At 44.1% G+C, this 15,124-nt stretch overlaps 1 protein-coding gene, 1 long non-coding RNA gene and 1 pseudogene across 2 annotated transcripts; 2 read left to right on the top strand and 1 right to left on the bottom strand.

Moving 5' to 3' along the window:
- Positions 1-229: 229 nt before the first annotated feature.
- LOC131898494 (uncharacterized) lies at positions 230-11,885 on the bottom strand. The gene is made up of 5 exons (XM_059249687.1): positions 11,748-11,885; positions 2,283-2,464; positions 1,639-1,686; positions 1,007-1,188; positions 230-761 (listed from the first exon to the last, which is right to left on the bottom strand). The coding sequence occupies exons 2-5, from the start codon at positions 2,408-2,410 to the stop codon at positions 427-429; spliced, it is 693 nt and encodes a 230-aa protein (XP_059105670.1). The 5' UTR covers positions 2,411-2,464; positions 11,748-11,885; the 3' UTR covers positions 230-426.
- Positions 2,901-7,683, top strand: LOC131898496 (uncharacterized). Its single transcript, XR_009375946.1, has 3 exons — positions 2,901-3,137; positions 5,128-5,296; positions 5,559-7,683. It is a non-coding gene; the product is annotated as an uncharacterized LOC131898496 (long non-coding RNA).
- LOC131898495 (signal peptidase complex subunit 1-like) lies at positions 11,758-12,702 on the top strand (annotated as a pseudogene).
- The last annotated feature ends 2,422 nt before the right edge of the window (positions 12,703-15,124 follow it).

The following is a 15,124-nucleotide window of genomic DNA, read 5'->3' as shown; positions in this document are numbered from 1 at the left end:
GATATTGACAGTGAAAAGAATAATAAAAAGAATTAAACAAAATGAAAGGCAATATTAACAATGAACACAACAATAAAAAGAATTAAGCATAATTAAAGGCAATATTAACATTGAAAACAATGAAAAAAGTACTAAAGAAAATTAAAGGAAATATTAACAATGAAACCATTAATAAAAAAGAAATAAACAAAATTAAAGGTGATATTAACATGAAAACAATGAAGAGAACTAGGCATACTTAATGTTTATTAATAAATATTAATATTGAAAAAACAAGGAAGAATAATTAAATATAATTAAAGGCAATATTAATATTAACTTTGAAAACAACAATAAAAAGTTTTAAACACAACGAAAGGAGATACTTTCTCTAAAGACGGGAAGGACAGCTGGTCCTGGGTGGAACTCGGCAGGTAATAAACAATCTCAATCTATGTCAACATCAGGCAGAGGGAAAAAGGGCTCTGGTGCACCCAGTTGCACAACAGAAACTAGAAAGAGCCGCCCAGCATCTGGAACATCTGCAGCCACTTCTAGAGGTGGCTGTGCATCAGTGGGCAGAGGCTGGTCTGAAGTTTGAAGTGGTACTGGTCCAGCTTCTGGCACGGTTGGTTCCCCAAGGGCCAGGTCTGTGTCATCTTGGGTTTTCAGAAATTCCCGGGGCCCTGCCACAGAAGTTGGTCCCACATGTAGAGTCTCCACCATCCCTAATGCATCCTGCATGGGTGCCTCTGTATTAACTTTCCTGAGGAGTCCATCATCTAAGGCAGAAAGAGATGAACCATTAGTGGAAGTGCCCTAGAAGTTTCCATGATGGGGTGAGCTTCCCAGAGATGGCCTTGCTGGTTACACAAGGTCTGTTCATGTCAGAAAATCCCCAGTCCCCTCTCCCCACAACAGGACATCTCACCCGACAGGTGTCCAGCTCTGGTTCCAGGCGGGATATCTGGACAATTCCCTGGTATAACCCATCATCGAAATTACCTCAGCCTTCCTAGGAACCTACCCCAGGCCTCCTCACCCATTTTACAGTCCTGCTCCTCCAGCGCCTCCCCTTGGAGAGTGAAGTCTTTTGCAGGCTCATCGGGCCATAGATATTTCACGAGCCTCTTGGCCACGGCAAGGTTTGGAGACCTGAAGTCCCGGGGTTGTTTTGACATCCATATCGACAGGAAGGATAACAAGGCACTGCAGGGAGGACCAGGTTGGAGGGAAGTAGAGTCAGAAGCCTGGCCTCACTTCACCAGCACAGCAGTGTCCCTTAGATGAGGAAAAGGCTGCCCAGCCCATGTGCTGCTGGGCATGGTGGTCAGGAGTGTAGAGCTGTATGGACAGGGCTCGAGACACTTTCTGTCCCTTGGAGGAGGGACTGGGCAGACTGGGCTGGGCTGTAGTGGGGATGGTTTCCCCTAGGGCCCTTTAGCTTCCGTCAATCCCTGTGCTCCTCAGGACCAAGGAGATCAATGGAGATTTATTTCTGTTTTTCTCCACCTGCACGTGAAGTCTCTGGTACCATCCCTCTAGTGGGAATCCCAAGAGCAGGGTGACTGGTAACAGCTCAGTCCTCAACCCTAGCCACCCCAGACATCCCACTGTGTAGAGGGACTCTTACCTCCCTCGTCACCCAAGCCAACTCACTTCCTTTTTTCCTGATCCTCCATACAGTCTGGCTGCAAAGGTCCATACCTGTGGCATTTCATAAGGGTGTCACCACTAAGGCCATGTGTCCCCAACCCACCAAGGGATCTAGAAGGAGCTACATGAATCAGGTAGAGAAATAGAAGCCAGGAAGGGGATGAGGGTCCTCAGGGCTCCTTGCAATGTTCTGACTTCCATGGTTAGGGTCTGGGAAAGAGCCTCTGGTCACAGCTCTCAAGGATTGTCACACAATGGGTAACCTAAGCTTCTCCTTCTTGGTTTTTTTTTTTTTTGTTGTTGTTGTTGTTGTTACAGGATTTCTTGGGTGGCCCCAGGGACCCTTATCTGCTTCTGTTAGTCCCATCAAACCCAGATAGTGTCTAGAACCTTTTATACAAATGGGAAAAAGGCTCTGTTCAAAGGATAAGAAAGGATAGTGTTTGACACTTCTTGGGAAAAGTGAATGACAATCTAGTGTTGTCTCCCCTACCCCTATCTCTGGCCATGTCATCTTGAAGGTCCAGGCCCAGGACCAATGATACAATAATACTTGTTCTGTGAGAGCATACAGTCCCAGAGAAGGGTAGAGACATTCTAAAACCAAACAGGAGGCTTGAGAGCCTGACTTGTGTGTAGCCACTCACGTGTCCATAATTAAGTCCAGCATCTCCCAGGTGGTCACAAACCTATGGTAGATAGTCAATATTATACCTATAAATAGGTAATTCCCATCCTTAACGGCTTTTGGTATATGATTGATAACGTCTTTCATATAGGTTGGGCTCCGTGGATTAAATATGGGGCCGTCTTCCTGAATCCTGTCATCCTGAGGAAAGACCAAGGAAGGAAGGAGGGTTTAAATGTGAAATCTCAGAGACAATAACAACCCATTACCACACACTGAAGTGAAAAGCGAGCATAAAAGACGTTTCTCAGTGTTCTCACAGGAACACAGACCCATTCAGGAACTGCAGTGGATCAGGGGGACCAAAAAGTCTCCTGGCTGCAGGCTGGCCTGAGTTACCTCATTTTGCCTACGGGAAAATGGACAGAGGTGTGCACAAATACTTCGCAGCACACGTCGGAACCGGCCAGGAAGCTTTGGTTTTTGGCGGCGTGAGCAAAAACAACACCTGAAGCAAGAGAACATCCTTGCTCTTCTAGTGCCTCCAGAGAAGTGAGTCAGTTGAGGCTGCTGTTGATGGCTGGTTACCTGGTAACCAGGAGCCTGAGTTCATCTGTAATAATACTAAGGAAAGTGAGGTCACTTCCTGGGGCCCTCCAGCCAGCACTTCCTCCACATAGGCTTTCTCTAGGGCTGACCAGGGCTGCCATCTTCTCTCCTGCCTTTCCATGTGTACAATGGGACACAGTGGTGTCCATATGCCCATGCCACACACTGACCTGGGAAGCCTGGCTCCAGCCAGACCCTCAACTTCAAGAAGGCAGAAGAGGTTTCCCAACCATTACCTCTATACCACATGCATTCCAGGAAAAAAGTAATTTTCTCTTAGGGTCTTCCCACTGTTCAAAACCTCCTCCTTGTAGATCATTCTGGCATTGATTTCCTAGTGTGTCATCTTTTGTATATGATCACAGATTCCCTATACCTGAGAAACCCCATACCACTGTCACCAGAGGTGAAGGAACAAAAAGGCACTGTGCCCATGTCCTCATACCCACACAAGGGCACACAGAGGACCCACTTACAAGTGCCTAGGTACATGTCAGTATAGAAAAGGCCATGCTTAGATGGCCTTGGGGATATTTAGGTTGAGGTTAGTGTTAGGGTAACAGACAGTAGCAAACTGTATGCGTTCATGTTTAATCGTGCTTTTCAATTATAGGTAGTTATGACTCATCATGTAGGTGCTGGGAGTGGAATCCAGGTCCTCCAGGAGGGCAGGCAGTGCTCTGAACTGCTGAGCCATCTCTCAGCCTCTCTCCTAACTTTTTGATTGTTTGCTTTTTTTTTTTTTTTTTTTTGGTTTTTTTGAGACATGGTTTCTCTGCGTAGCTTTGCGCCTTTCCTGGAACTCACTTGGTAGCCCAGGCTGGCCTCGAACTCACAGAGATCCGCCTGGCCCTGCCTCCCGAGTGCTGGGATTAAAGGCGTGCGCCACCACCGCCCAGCCAGAGTTTCTTTTGAAAGATCACCGAAACATTCATTGCAAACCTCTCCCCCAGGAAACAGAAGAAAGGAAGCCCCCAACTCTAAGGAAATGCATCATCAGCTTTATCACCACGCCACGCCTCCCCCAGCCTTGTCCTGTTGCTTCAGGGTAAAGTGGAGCCTGAGTCCCCTGACTGGAGGCTACTGAGTGGCTTGTGCTGCTATTAGAATGAATGATATTAATAACCAAAGTCCTGGTGCTGGACTTAGAAGTTGGTAGAGGTGGCCCTGAGCCTACAGCAAGCCCTGGAACCCGAACTCTAAACAAAAGCAATGCAAGCAGGGCCTGTGGTGGCGCGGGCTCTGGAGGCTGAGGCAGGAGGCTCCACCACGAGTCTGTGTTTTTTTAAGGACCCGCTCTCCCACACACACACACTCCAGAAGGTCCTAGTTCTATTTCCAAGTATGATAAGTTTCCCCTGGCTTTTTGAGTTCTATCCTTCGCCCCAAGAAGTGACTAGAAAAGAATGTTAAAAACCAAAAACAAACAAAAAGAGTCTCTTGTGGTGGCAGTGTGTCTGAGCTTCAATCACTGTTTGTTTTGCACAAGGGAAATTTATATTTCTTTGAGTGGCTCTGTCATAAAAATCTCTCCATGCATTTAAACCCAGCCTCTGAAGGCTCCTAAACCCTGAATGTATCAAAAATGAAGCTGGGTGGAAGCTGCTGTTACTCTTAGCCCCCTTTTCTTTGATAAGGTTTTGTACTGAGTGTTGGATTCATGCCAGCACCGTTTGTTGAAGATGCTTTCTTTTCTCCATTGTATAGTTTTGGCTTCTTCGTCGATAATCAAGTGTTCATAGGTGTGTGGATTTATGTCTGGGTCTTTGATTAGATTCCATTGATCCACCTGTCTGTTTTTACGCCAATACCATCAGCAATAGGTTCTTATATCAAGTTCTGAATAGTAGCAAAGAGCAATATCCTTATATTTGGGAGTCTATGGCACCTCCTCTCCTGAATTAATTTTGAAATCTCACAGGTGTCTTTCTTGATTTTCCATTTGTAATATATGCTTTCAAGGTATTCCCAAATCACTCTCTGGATATCATTAGCACATATTGTAATGCCTCCCTAGTCAACTGTAAATGTATTCATTTCAAAAAATGAATACAATAATAACATATATAAAATAATAAACACTAAAATATTTAAAAGTTTAAAAGTAATACCAAATAACTTTAGGGGAGAGTAACAAAAGGTGAAGAACTAATACATCTCATCCAATAAAAAATATTTTTGCATGAAATCTTTTTTGATAGTAAATAAAAAGATACAAGCATATGACTCAATCCTTCTCTTTTGAATACAAACAGATCAGCAGCAGAATATCTGAATACTCTGGAGATTGCTAGATGAAAACATAAGGAGTGAATTTCAAACTATAATTACAGAGAAGGACCTTCTGAACAAGAATGCAGTCGCTTGGGAAATAAACAAGATTTGATGCATAAGCCAACATAACACTTAGAAGCTTCTGCACAGGTATTCTGTCTTCTTTAGAATATTCTGCATGGCAGTGTCTCCATGATCTTTCTCTGCCTGTTTGTTGGTGGTGTATAGAATAGCTATTGAGTTTGTAAGTTGATTCTGGGACCTGCCACTTTGCTGAGACTGTTGATCATCTCTGTAAGTTTTCTGGCAGGATATTTGGAAAATGTTGTGTATAATATCATATCGTTGACAAGTAGGGATACTTTGATTTTTTTTTCTTTTCCTATTGGTATGTGTTTAATTTCCTTTTAAGGCTTCATGGTTCCAGCTAATGCATCAAATACAGTAATGAAAAGGACTGGGCATAGTGGACAGCACTGATTATTTTCAAATTTGATTGGGATTGATTCAAGTTCTTCTCCACTGAACCTGACGCTGCCTGTGGGTTTGTCATAGAAACCTCCATTCTATTGAGGTACCATAGGACTTTTATCAAAAAAAGCATGTTGGATTTTATCAAAGGCTTTTTCTACATCTTTTAAGATCATCATGTGATCTTTGCCTTGAGTCCATTTATGTTATTTCTCAGAATTGAAAATAATCTTTCAAACACAAAAATTTCTTATCTAGAATATAGAGTAAATTTACCTGGCCTTGATAAAAACCCTGAATCTGGAGCTGCTCATATGAAGAAATGAAACAATGAAATGTAGTATAAAAATATCAAATTGGGAGGTCAGAGTTGTTTTGTATTCACAACTGCAGAAGGCATAGTTCATATGACAGGATAATGTGGATAAAATAATATTTGGATGTTTACCTCCACTTGAAACTTTCTGTCTGCATAACGTCTGGCTGTGGGTCTCTGCACCTGCTCCCATCTGCTGCCAGAGGAAGCCTCTCTGATGATAACTGGACAAAGCACTGATCTGTGAGTATTGCAGAATATCATTAGGAATCATTTCACTGTTTTTTGTTGGTTTGTTTTTTGCCTGTAGTGTTTGATTCCACCCTAGGTCTCTGGACTATCCAGTCTCCAGTTCCTGGCCATCAGATAGTCTAGGGCACCCACTCCCTCTCATGGACTGGGCCTCAAGTTAAACCTGCCATGGTCACGCAGTCTGTGCCTTCTCTCTCTGCTCTCTACTCTGTGTTCCCTCTCTGCTCCCTGCTCTCTGCTCTGCTCCCGCCATCTCCCCCCCCCCCAGACCTAGCTCCCCTCTCTCCCTCACCTTTCCCTTCTAATAAAGCTCTCTGTAACTCTAGTAATCATGGCCGTGGCTCCTGACTTTTCCACCAGTAACCAGCGCCACCAAACAGTACTGTTTATCTTTCAGTAGACACTGGGTTTTATTTCTGATTTTAGAGGAAATTCTTTGAGATTCTCTCAGTTTAGATTGATGTTGGCTGTGGGCTTGCTACACACTGTATTATATGAATGTATGTGTTAGTTTTATGCGGTGCTGTTTACCCTGTGAGAAAAAGTCATGGGGCACAACAAAACCCACTATAAGAGTTTATTAGGAGAAGGGAGGGACAGGCCTGTTTGAAAGACATGTGTGGAAGAGGGAAGAGAGGGTAATGGGATCCGCCTTTCATGGACTCCCCCAACGCATGCACATATGGGCCTACACTACACCACGCATGTGCATAGATTACGTGATCACACTGCACACAAATTACATGACCACACGGCACACAGATTACATAGGTACGGCCCAGGAAATGACTAAGCATCTTGCCAACACATGCGAGGTCATGGGGCATGGCTAGAAATTCTATCAGTATGTCCCTATTTTAAGCTTTTGTCATGTGTGTTACAATCTGAATAATCACAGAGGTTAGGTACCTAGAAAGGCACCAGAAGGAGGAGAGAATCTTCCAAGGAAGTGAAAATGGAACACTGAGTTACTAAGTATAGACACTGTCTTATAGTGACAGGATAGGAAAAGGGATTCCAAGGAAATGGAACCAGGAAACAAGGAAAAGTTGTACTGTCCTTTCCCCCATATTCCCCGTGATGGGATGGTTAATATCGATTGTCAACTTGACAGGATCTAAAAGTCCCTTAAGAGACTCTGGACTCCTCTGTGAAAGATCATCCACATTAGGTTAGCTGAGGTGGAAAGGATCACCCTAAATGTGGGCAACACCAGACTGAACAAAACAGACAAAGTAAGCTGAGCACCGCCCCCCTTCCCCTCTCCCTATCCTTCTCCCCCTCTCCCTGCCCCTTCCCCACCCTCTGCTTCTTGATTGTGGATGCAAGATGACCAGCTGCTTCAAGCTCCGGCCGCCATGCCTTCCCACCACGATAAACTACACCTTACAAACTGAACCAAAACCAACCCTTCTTCCTGAAGTTTCTTTTGCCAGGCATTTTCACAACAACGAGAAAGTAACTAGTACATTCCATTGGGAAACAAGTCCTTGTACCTCTGGATGCTCTCTAATTAACGGATACCTCCAGGCAGCCTCCTCAGACACCTCTTCAAGCCTGCTTCAGGAAAGACTTAGAGGTAGATTCTGTTGCAGTTTCAGATTATTGCCACTAGGTGGCAATATGGATCCTGCTGTGGGGTCCTAAAAATTAGGTTTCTAGCAGCCTGTGAAGTAAACGTTTAAAATGTCTCTCAACGATTTCTTTTCTTTTTCGTTCTTTCTTTCAGCAAGTGTTTCTTTTAATTTATGACTCGCTGAATTTAACTAGGGTTGACTGGGTGAGCATGAGTGTGGTCTTGGGTGACAAAACTTTTCCTGGGGGGGACAGGGAACCCACAACACACCAAAGTACGGATACTACCAAAGTCCAACCTGGTGAACCGATGAGTTGTATTGGGGTTGCTAACAACAATATGGGGTGGCCGGGCGGTGGTGGTGCACGCCTTTAATCCCAGCACTCAGGAGGCAGAGCCAGGCGGATCTCTGTGAGTTCGAGGCCAGCCTGGGCTACAGAGTGAGTTCCAGGAAAGGCGCAAAGCTACACAGAGAAACCCTGTCTCGAAAAACAAAACAAAACAAAACAAAACAAAACAAAAAAAAAAAAAAAAGAATATGGGGTGAGAGGTTACTTACTGGAACAGAAATGACTCAAAGACAGCTGCATCACATGAGGAACTGTGTATTAAAAGGTCTCAGCATTAGGAAGGTAGAGTACCACTGACCTAGGTCCTAGATTTTAGGAGGTCAGAAAAAGTGAAGGACAAAAGGGAGAAAGGAGACAGGGAGGCAGGCTTCCTCAGCAATTTTCTCCTGTTTCTTTTCTTTCTTTTTTTCTTTTTGTTCTTGTTTTGGTATGATTTGGGTTCGGTTTTGCTTTGTTGTTTTTCAGATTTTTGTTGAAGGTGACTTTTTTGGTCTTGTTTTGGGGGTTGTTTACTGTTGGTTTTTAGGTGGTTTTTTTTTCCTCCAGCCTCCACTGCGTTGGATGTATTGGGCAAGTCCCTGCCTAGGCTTGTATTGGATATCCAGAGTTAAACCTTGCTTTTGCATTCCGGCATGCTCGTCTTTGGTGGTCTCTCTGGGGGTCACAATCTGGGCACAACAAAAGGACTGCACTTGGATCGAGGGAGATATGCTCATAGGCAAAGGGTGGTTTATAATGGTAAAATGAGAAACCCCATGTTAGGATGAGTTGTTTAATTTTAATTGGACATGTTAATTATGACAGCCAAAGGGGGCTTCTGATTGCTGAACTTCAATACTTTGATAGCTGGACCTCAATGGTCAGTTTCAGGAGGAGGAAGAGGTCAAATAATGGAATAGACCTTGGTGGCCAGCTTTAGGAATGTAATCTAACAGTTTTTAGCAAGACAGATACAGCCTCATGGACTATTCCATAATTCTAAAATTTTCTTTGTTTCCCCATAAGATACAGCGCCCCCTTCCAGCAGGAAGTAGTAAGAGAAGCTACGCCCAAATTCCCAAATTATATGTAATTTTACTTTGTTAAGGTTAAAACCTTCCTTTTTGAAAAAAAAAAGGGGGAAGTGCTGTGGGATGTATGGCAAATGTGTTGCTAATTAATCAATAAAACACTGATTGGCCATTGGCTAGGCAGGAAGTATAGGCGGGGCAAGGAGGAGAATAAAGCTGGGAAGTGGAAGGCTGAGTCAGAGAGACACTGCCAGCCGCCATGATGAGAAACAGCTTGTGACGATGCCGGTAAGCCACGAGACATGTGGCAAGGTATAGATTAAAGGAAATGGATTAATTTAAGCTATAAGAACAGTTAGCAAGAAGCCTGCCACGGCCATACAGTTTGAAAGCAACATAAGTCTCTGTGTTTACTTGGTCGGGTCTGAGAGGCTGTGGGACTGGCAGGTGAAAGAGATATATCCTGACTGTGGGCCAGGCAGGAAAACTCTAGCTACACATTTCCATTAATTGTAAAGTATTATCAGATGGAAACGATGTTGCACAATATTTTAAATACTTACCTGTTGCTTTAAAGATAAACAAAAATAAAACCACATTTGAATTTTTCATTTTCACATCATTATGAATGTCTAACTTTCCTTAGAGTAAAATGGTGACAGAAGTCACAGACTCATAGACTCCCTCTCTCTCTCTCTCTCTCTCTCTCTCTCTCTCTCTCTCTCTCTCTCTCTCACACACACACACACACACACACAGGCATGCACACACTCGCATGCACACACACAGAGAGAAAGAGAGACGGAGACAGAGACAAAGACAGAGAGAGAAAAAACAGTGGTTCTCAACCTTCCTAATGTTGCAACCCTTTAATACAGTTCCTCATGTAGTGGTGACCCAACTATAAAATTATTTCATTGTTTCTTCATAACTGTAATTTTGCTACAGTTATAAACATAATGTAAACATCTGATATGCAGAATGTCTGATATGTGACCCCTGAGAAAGGGTCGTTTGACCCCCAAAGTGCTCTTGACCCACAGATTGAGAACAACTGCAGCAGAATGAGCTGGGGTTGGTGGCCACATACGCTTTGAATCCCAGAAATCGGGATAACCTCTCTCCTCCCCTCACTTGTACAGGACTCCCTTCATTGAAAGGAAATCCTGGGATGGATGTTTTGACTGATGCTCCCAGTAGAACTTAGAATTTTGGTTACAGATTGCCTGCCTTTTGAGGATGCCAGGAGATCTCAAAGCCAGGGAGGAGTAACTCCTTATACTGAGGCTACAGGTCTCATTTGCCCTAAAGATTCATCATTTATGAGGACTAGAGAGATGGCTCAGTGGTTAAGAGCACTTGTTGCTCTTGCAGAGGACCCGGAGTCAATTTCCGGCATCTACATGGTGGCTCACAGCCATCTGTACGTAACTCCAGTTCCAAGGGATAAGATGTCCTCTACTGACTTCCATGGGCAACAATAACACATGTAGTGCGCATATATACATGCAGACCAAGCACTCACATAAAATAAAATGATCAAATATAATACAAAAAGACTCATTACTTAGAAGCAAATAGTTCAACAAATTATACGTAGAAGGACTGAATTGGGGGAAGACAGAGAGATCCAGGGAAGGATAACAAAACAAGGAATAGTCTGAGCATACCATATAGCCTGGAGTATATAAGGGGCATTGTATAAATCGTCTTAGAAGTGGGACAAGGGAGCAGAAACTAGCCATGTGCACATGAGGCAACACTAAACATCTCCTGCATCAGAGGACACAGGTGAAGATGACACAGAAGCTCCTCCCATCCCCACAATCCCAAGACCTTGCAGAAGAGGCCTCCTCCTATCATACACAGTGACCAGCTATTTGTAATCTGCTTCTGCTGAGCTCTGGTTGGTTAATCTGGGGAAAAACTGAGACTGAATCAGAGTATACCCCAAGTATAACTGAGGTCACTCAATCCTCCTATCCACAGAAAGTGGAGTTTAGTAGAAGGGGAAGGCCTACTTATCCCCTTGGAGGGATTTGCATAAGACCAATAGCAACACCTTAGGTCTTAGCATCTTACACTCAAGCAACGTCCCCTTCATTTTCTCTTTGGATTTTCCAAACAGGTAGAGGAAAGAATTATCCAATTCACATCCCCAAGTCTTGATCACTGAGGAGAGGAGCCTGGGCAGTTTACTCACAGGTAGAGGAGCACCAGGCTGGTAACCAGGAGCATCCAGGTTTCCATGGAAAAGTTTGGGATCAGGTCCATCGCCGCTTTCTTTAATCAAGTCTCTCTTTTGTGCTTTATTCTCAGCTGTGTGCTGCACCTTGCAGGTCTGAGCCTGATGAGCTCCCTTCCCCACCCAGCTGTGACTCAAGGAGGCCAGCCTGCAGTGCTTAAGGACTGGGAAAGGGGTTGGGCTGGCCTTGCAGCCAATGAAAACACCACTGTGCTCCACCCACAGTTCCATGAGTCAGGTGCACTCTCTATCTTAGCAGTTGGCATGGCACCATGGATATGCCCACTTTGATCTTTGAATTCATTTGGTAATAAATATTAACCAAAAAAAATGCAACCAGTGATTTCATTATCACTGAGTGCAAAGGTTATTGCTTCTTACCAGAAACTCAAATGAGATTTCCGCCGCGGTCGCGGCTCCCGGCAGCCGGTAGCACTGACCGGCGTACGATGCTCCGGCCGGATCGCAGCCCCAGCCCTCGTGAGCAGTGCGCCGGGTTCGAGGAACCTTAAAAGACGTACCTCCGGGCTGGAGAGATGGCTCAGCGGTTAAGAGCACTGGCTGTTCTTCCAGAGGTCATGAGTTCAATTCCCAGCAACCACATGGTGGCTCACAACCATCTATAATGAGATCTGGTGCCCTCTTCTGGCCTGCAGGGATATGTGCAGACAGAACACTGTATACATAATAAATAAATAAATCTTAAAAAAAAAAAAAAAAAAAAAAAAAAAAGAGACGTACCTCCTTTGGTGATGGCGCGGGGCGGGGCCAGAGGTTATCCCTGCCCGTCAGAGACATCCGCTTCCAGGCCCACGGCCGTCGGACTGAGGGGCTCGGCAGGTCGGCCAAGCTGCGTTCGGTGTCTCAACCCGCAAGCTACACTCCTTAAGAATCAGCTACCCTTGCTTCCTTGTCGATCGTCTCCGCCAATCATGCTGGAACATCTGAGTTCGCTGCCCACCCAGATGGATTACAAGGGCCAGAAGCTAGTTTCAGGGAATTATTCTTTCTTCTGCAGTAGTTGGGTTTATCTACGGGTACGTGGCTGAACAGTTTGGGTGGACTGTCTACATAGTTATGGCCGGATTTGCCTTCTCGTGTTTGCTGACACTTCCTCCATGGCCTATCTATCGCCGACATCCCCTGAAGTGGTTACTTGTTCAAGACTCAGGCCCAGAAGACAAGAAATCATCGGGGGACAGAAAAATGAAGAGACATGCCAAAAATAATTGATCGGCGCTTTCACGATTCAAGTCATATTTTAACTTATAACTGTTTTATACCATCTCTTCATAATCTTGTTATGGAGAACAGGAATATAAGTATACAATGCTTCTTTCGGTGTACATGATGAATAAACACCTCATAACTGCTAAAAAAAAAAAAAAAAAAAAGAAACTCAAATGAAATCCTTGGCTTTAATTCTTTTCTAGTAGTTCTGCCCTTGTTTGCTTTCTGTAGTTGTGATAAAAAAAAAAAGAAGAAGAAGAAGAAGAAGAAGAAGAAGAAGAAGAAGAAGAAGAAGAAGAAACCACTATGATCAAAAACAACCTGGGGAAAGGGGTTTATTTCATATTGCAACTTATGAAAGAAAGTCAGGGCAGAAAATCAAGGTATAAATCTGGAGGTAGGAACTGAAACAGAGCCCATGGCTACTTACAAACTTGCTCCCTGTGGCTTGGTCAGCCTGATTTATTCCCCACTGGAAATGGTTCAGAGATCGGGGAAGGGTCCAAGGATCAAAGACACTGGGACATGAGAGTTCCCCCTCCTTTATAGACAATTTACATAGTGCCTTCTGAGTTTTGTGTGTGTGTGTGTGTGTGTGTGTATGTGTGTGTGGTTTTTAAATTCTGTTTTGTTGTATGCAGCCCATGGTCATGTGGTGGTTTGAATGAGAATGGCCCCTGTAGGCTCATATATTTGAACACTTACTCCACTGTTTGGGAATAATTAGGAGGTCTGGCCTTGTTGGGGAAGGTGTGTCACCGAGAGTGGGCTTTGAGGTTTCTAAAGGCCACACCATTCCCATTCTCTCTCATTGCCTCTTGCCTTCGGATTGGATGTAAACTCTCAGCTACTGCTCCAGTGCCATGCCTGCCTGTCGCCAAGCTCGATGATCATGGACTCACCCTCTGAAACTAAACTGCCTTGGCCATGGTGTCTCTTCACTGTAGTACAACAGTTACAAAGAAAAAGGGGGTTCTATCCTTCCTCTATCATTGGTTTACCTATATGTCAATCTTGATGCCTCTGGAACCTCCTTCCCTGCTGTTCTCCTACATCAGGTGTAGCTGATAGGTTTATTTCTACATCCTCTCCTGCATTCCTCTCATTGTCAGGAAGACGAATGGAACCAGAGATCACTGTGGTTAAGCAAAATAAGTCAGATTCAGAAAGACAAGTATTGCATATGGAATCTTTTTAGGTTTTACTTTATTTTTTCAGTCATGTTGGGAGTGCGTGCACATGTACACCCATGGGTGGGTACCTGCAGAGGCCAGAAAAGTACAGTGGACTAGAACTCCCCTAGAACTGGAGTTACCGACAGTTGTGAGCCACCCGACATGGATGCTGGGCACTCAGCTTCAGTCCTCTGTAAGAGCAGAAAGTGTTCTTAACAACCTAGCCATCTCTCCAGGTCCCTCATATGGAACCTTACAAACAAAAGGCCTAGTCAGAGAAGAATGGTTATAAAGGAATAAAGAGGGGACCATAGGAGGGTAACAAGTTTGAGTAATGAGAGGAAATATGATCAAAGGGTCTTATGTAAAATTTCATACTGAACTCCCTTAGAATTTTGGACAATTTATTACACTAGTTTTTTTTTTAAAAAAGGAAGCCAGGTAATTTGTGGTGGGACAGTAGGAAAACTGTCTTGACAGCATCTCAGGTACTGGCTGCATTGCACCTCACCCATCACAGGCTCAATGGTGTAAAAACGTGAAGTCATTTGAAAGATTGCTTTGGGAGTTTCAGGGCAACCTGCTCACACAGAGCCACCTTGCTGTGACAGTTTCCCTGAGAAGATGGAACACAAACACCTATTAACCCCAGATAAGGAACTGATGACAGACCAAAAATCAATTACACCAAAGTCCAACTTGGCAAATCAGCTGGTTTATTGAGATTATCTGCAGGAGTAGGGGTGAGAAGTTCCTTATCGGAACATGGATAGCTCAAAGACATCACACAAAGTTTGCTCATCCATCCCAGTATGAGTAATGACTCAAAAAAAAAAAAAAATGTGAGCCCTGTAACTCTCTGGACATTTTTCAGGTACCTTAATAGGTCATAGAGTCTCCTCTCCTCAGCAATCCTTAGTGCTTATAAAGCTTTGAGAGGGGAGGACCTTGTACATCTAATCAACATCAAGGACTAACTGAGCCTTTTGAGTTGTTTCCTTCCTGAGTCTTAATAAGCTTCCCTTTAGAATTTCATGAGTGTTATGCAGATTCATTTTGAAATTCCTGAGATTTAAGGCATTTCCTTCCAGGATAAAATGACTCAGAGAAAACTGCCACATAACAACCCAAACAAGTGCTTGTCCATATTCAACGATCAAGCCACACATAGGATGCCATAGCTGTGGTCCAAATTGGCCCTTTAACTGCTGTATCTGTTAGCAGAACTTGTTGGCATCTGAATTTCATAGGAATGCAGATTGTGAGCATTGAGGGGGACGGTCACGGAGGTTTCCATAATACTGCACAGGAAAGCCGAGAGGACAGAGCCTGTGTTCAAGTCACAATCCCCAT

Source organism: Peromyscus eremicus, chromosome 23, assembly GCF_949786415.1.
Source record: "Peromyscus eremicus chromosome 23, PerEre_H2_v1, whole genome shotgun sequence".
Lineage (NCBI taxonomy): Eukaryota > Metazoa > Chordata > Mammalia > Rodentia > Cricetidae > Peromyscus > Peromyscus eremicus.
Note: the sequence above shows the minus strand (reverse complement) of the source record. Positions and strands in the feature narration are given on the sequence as shown.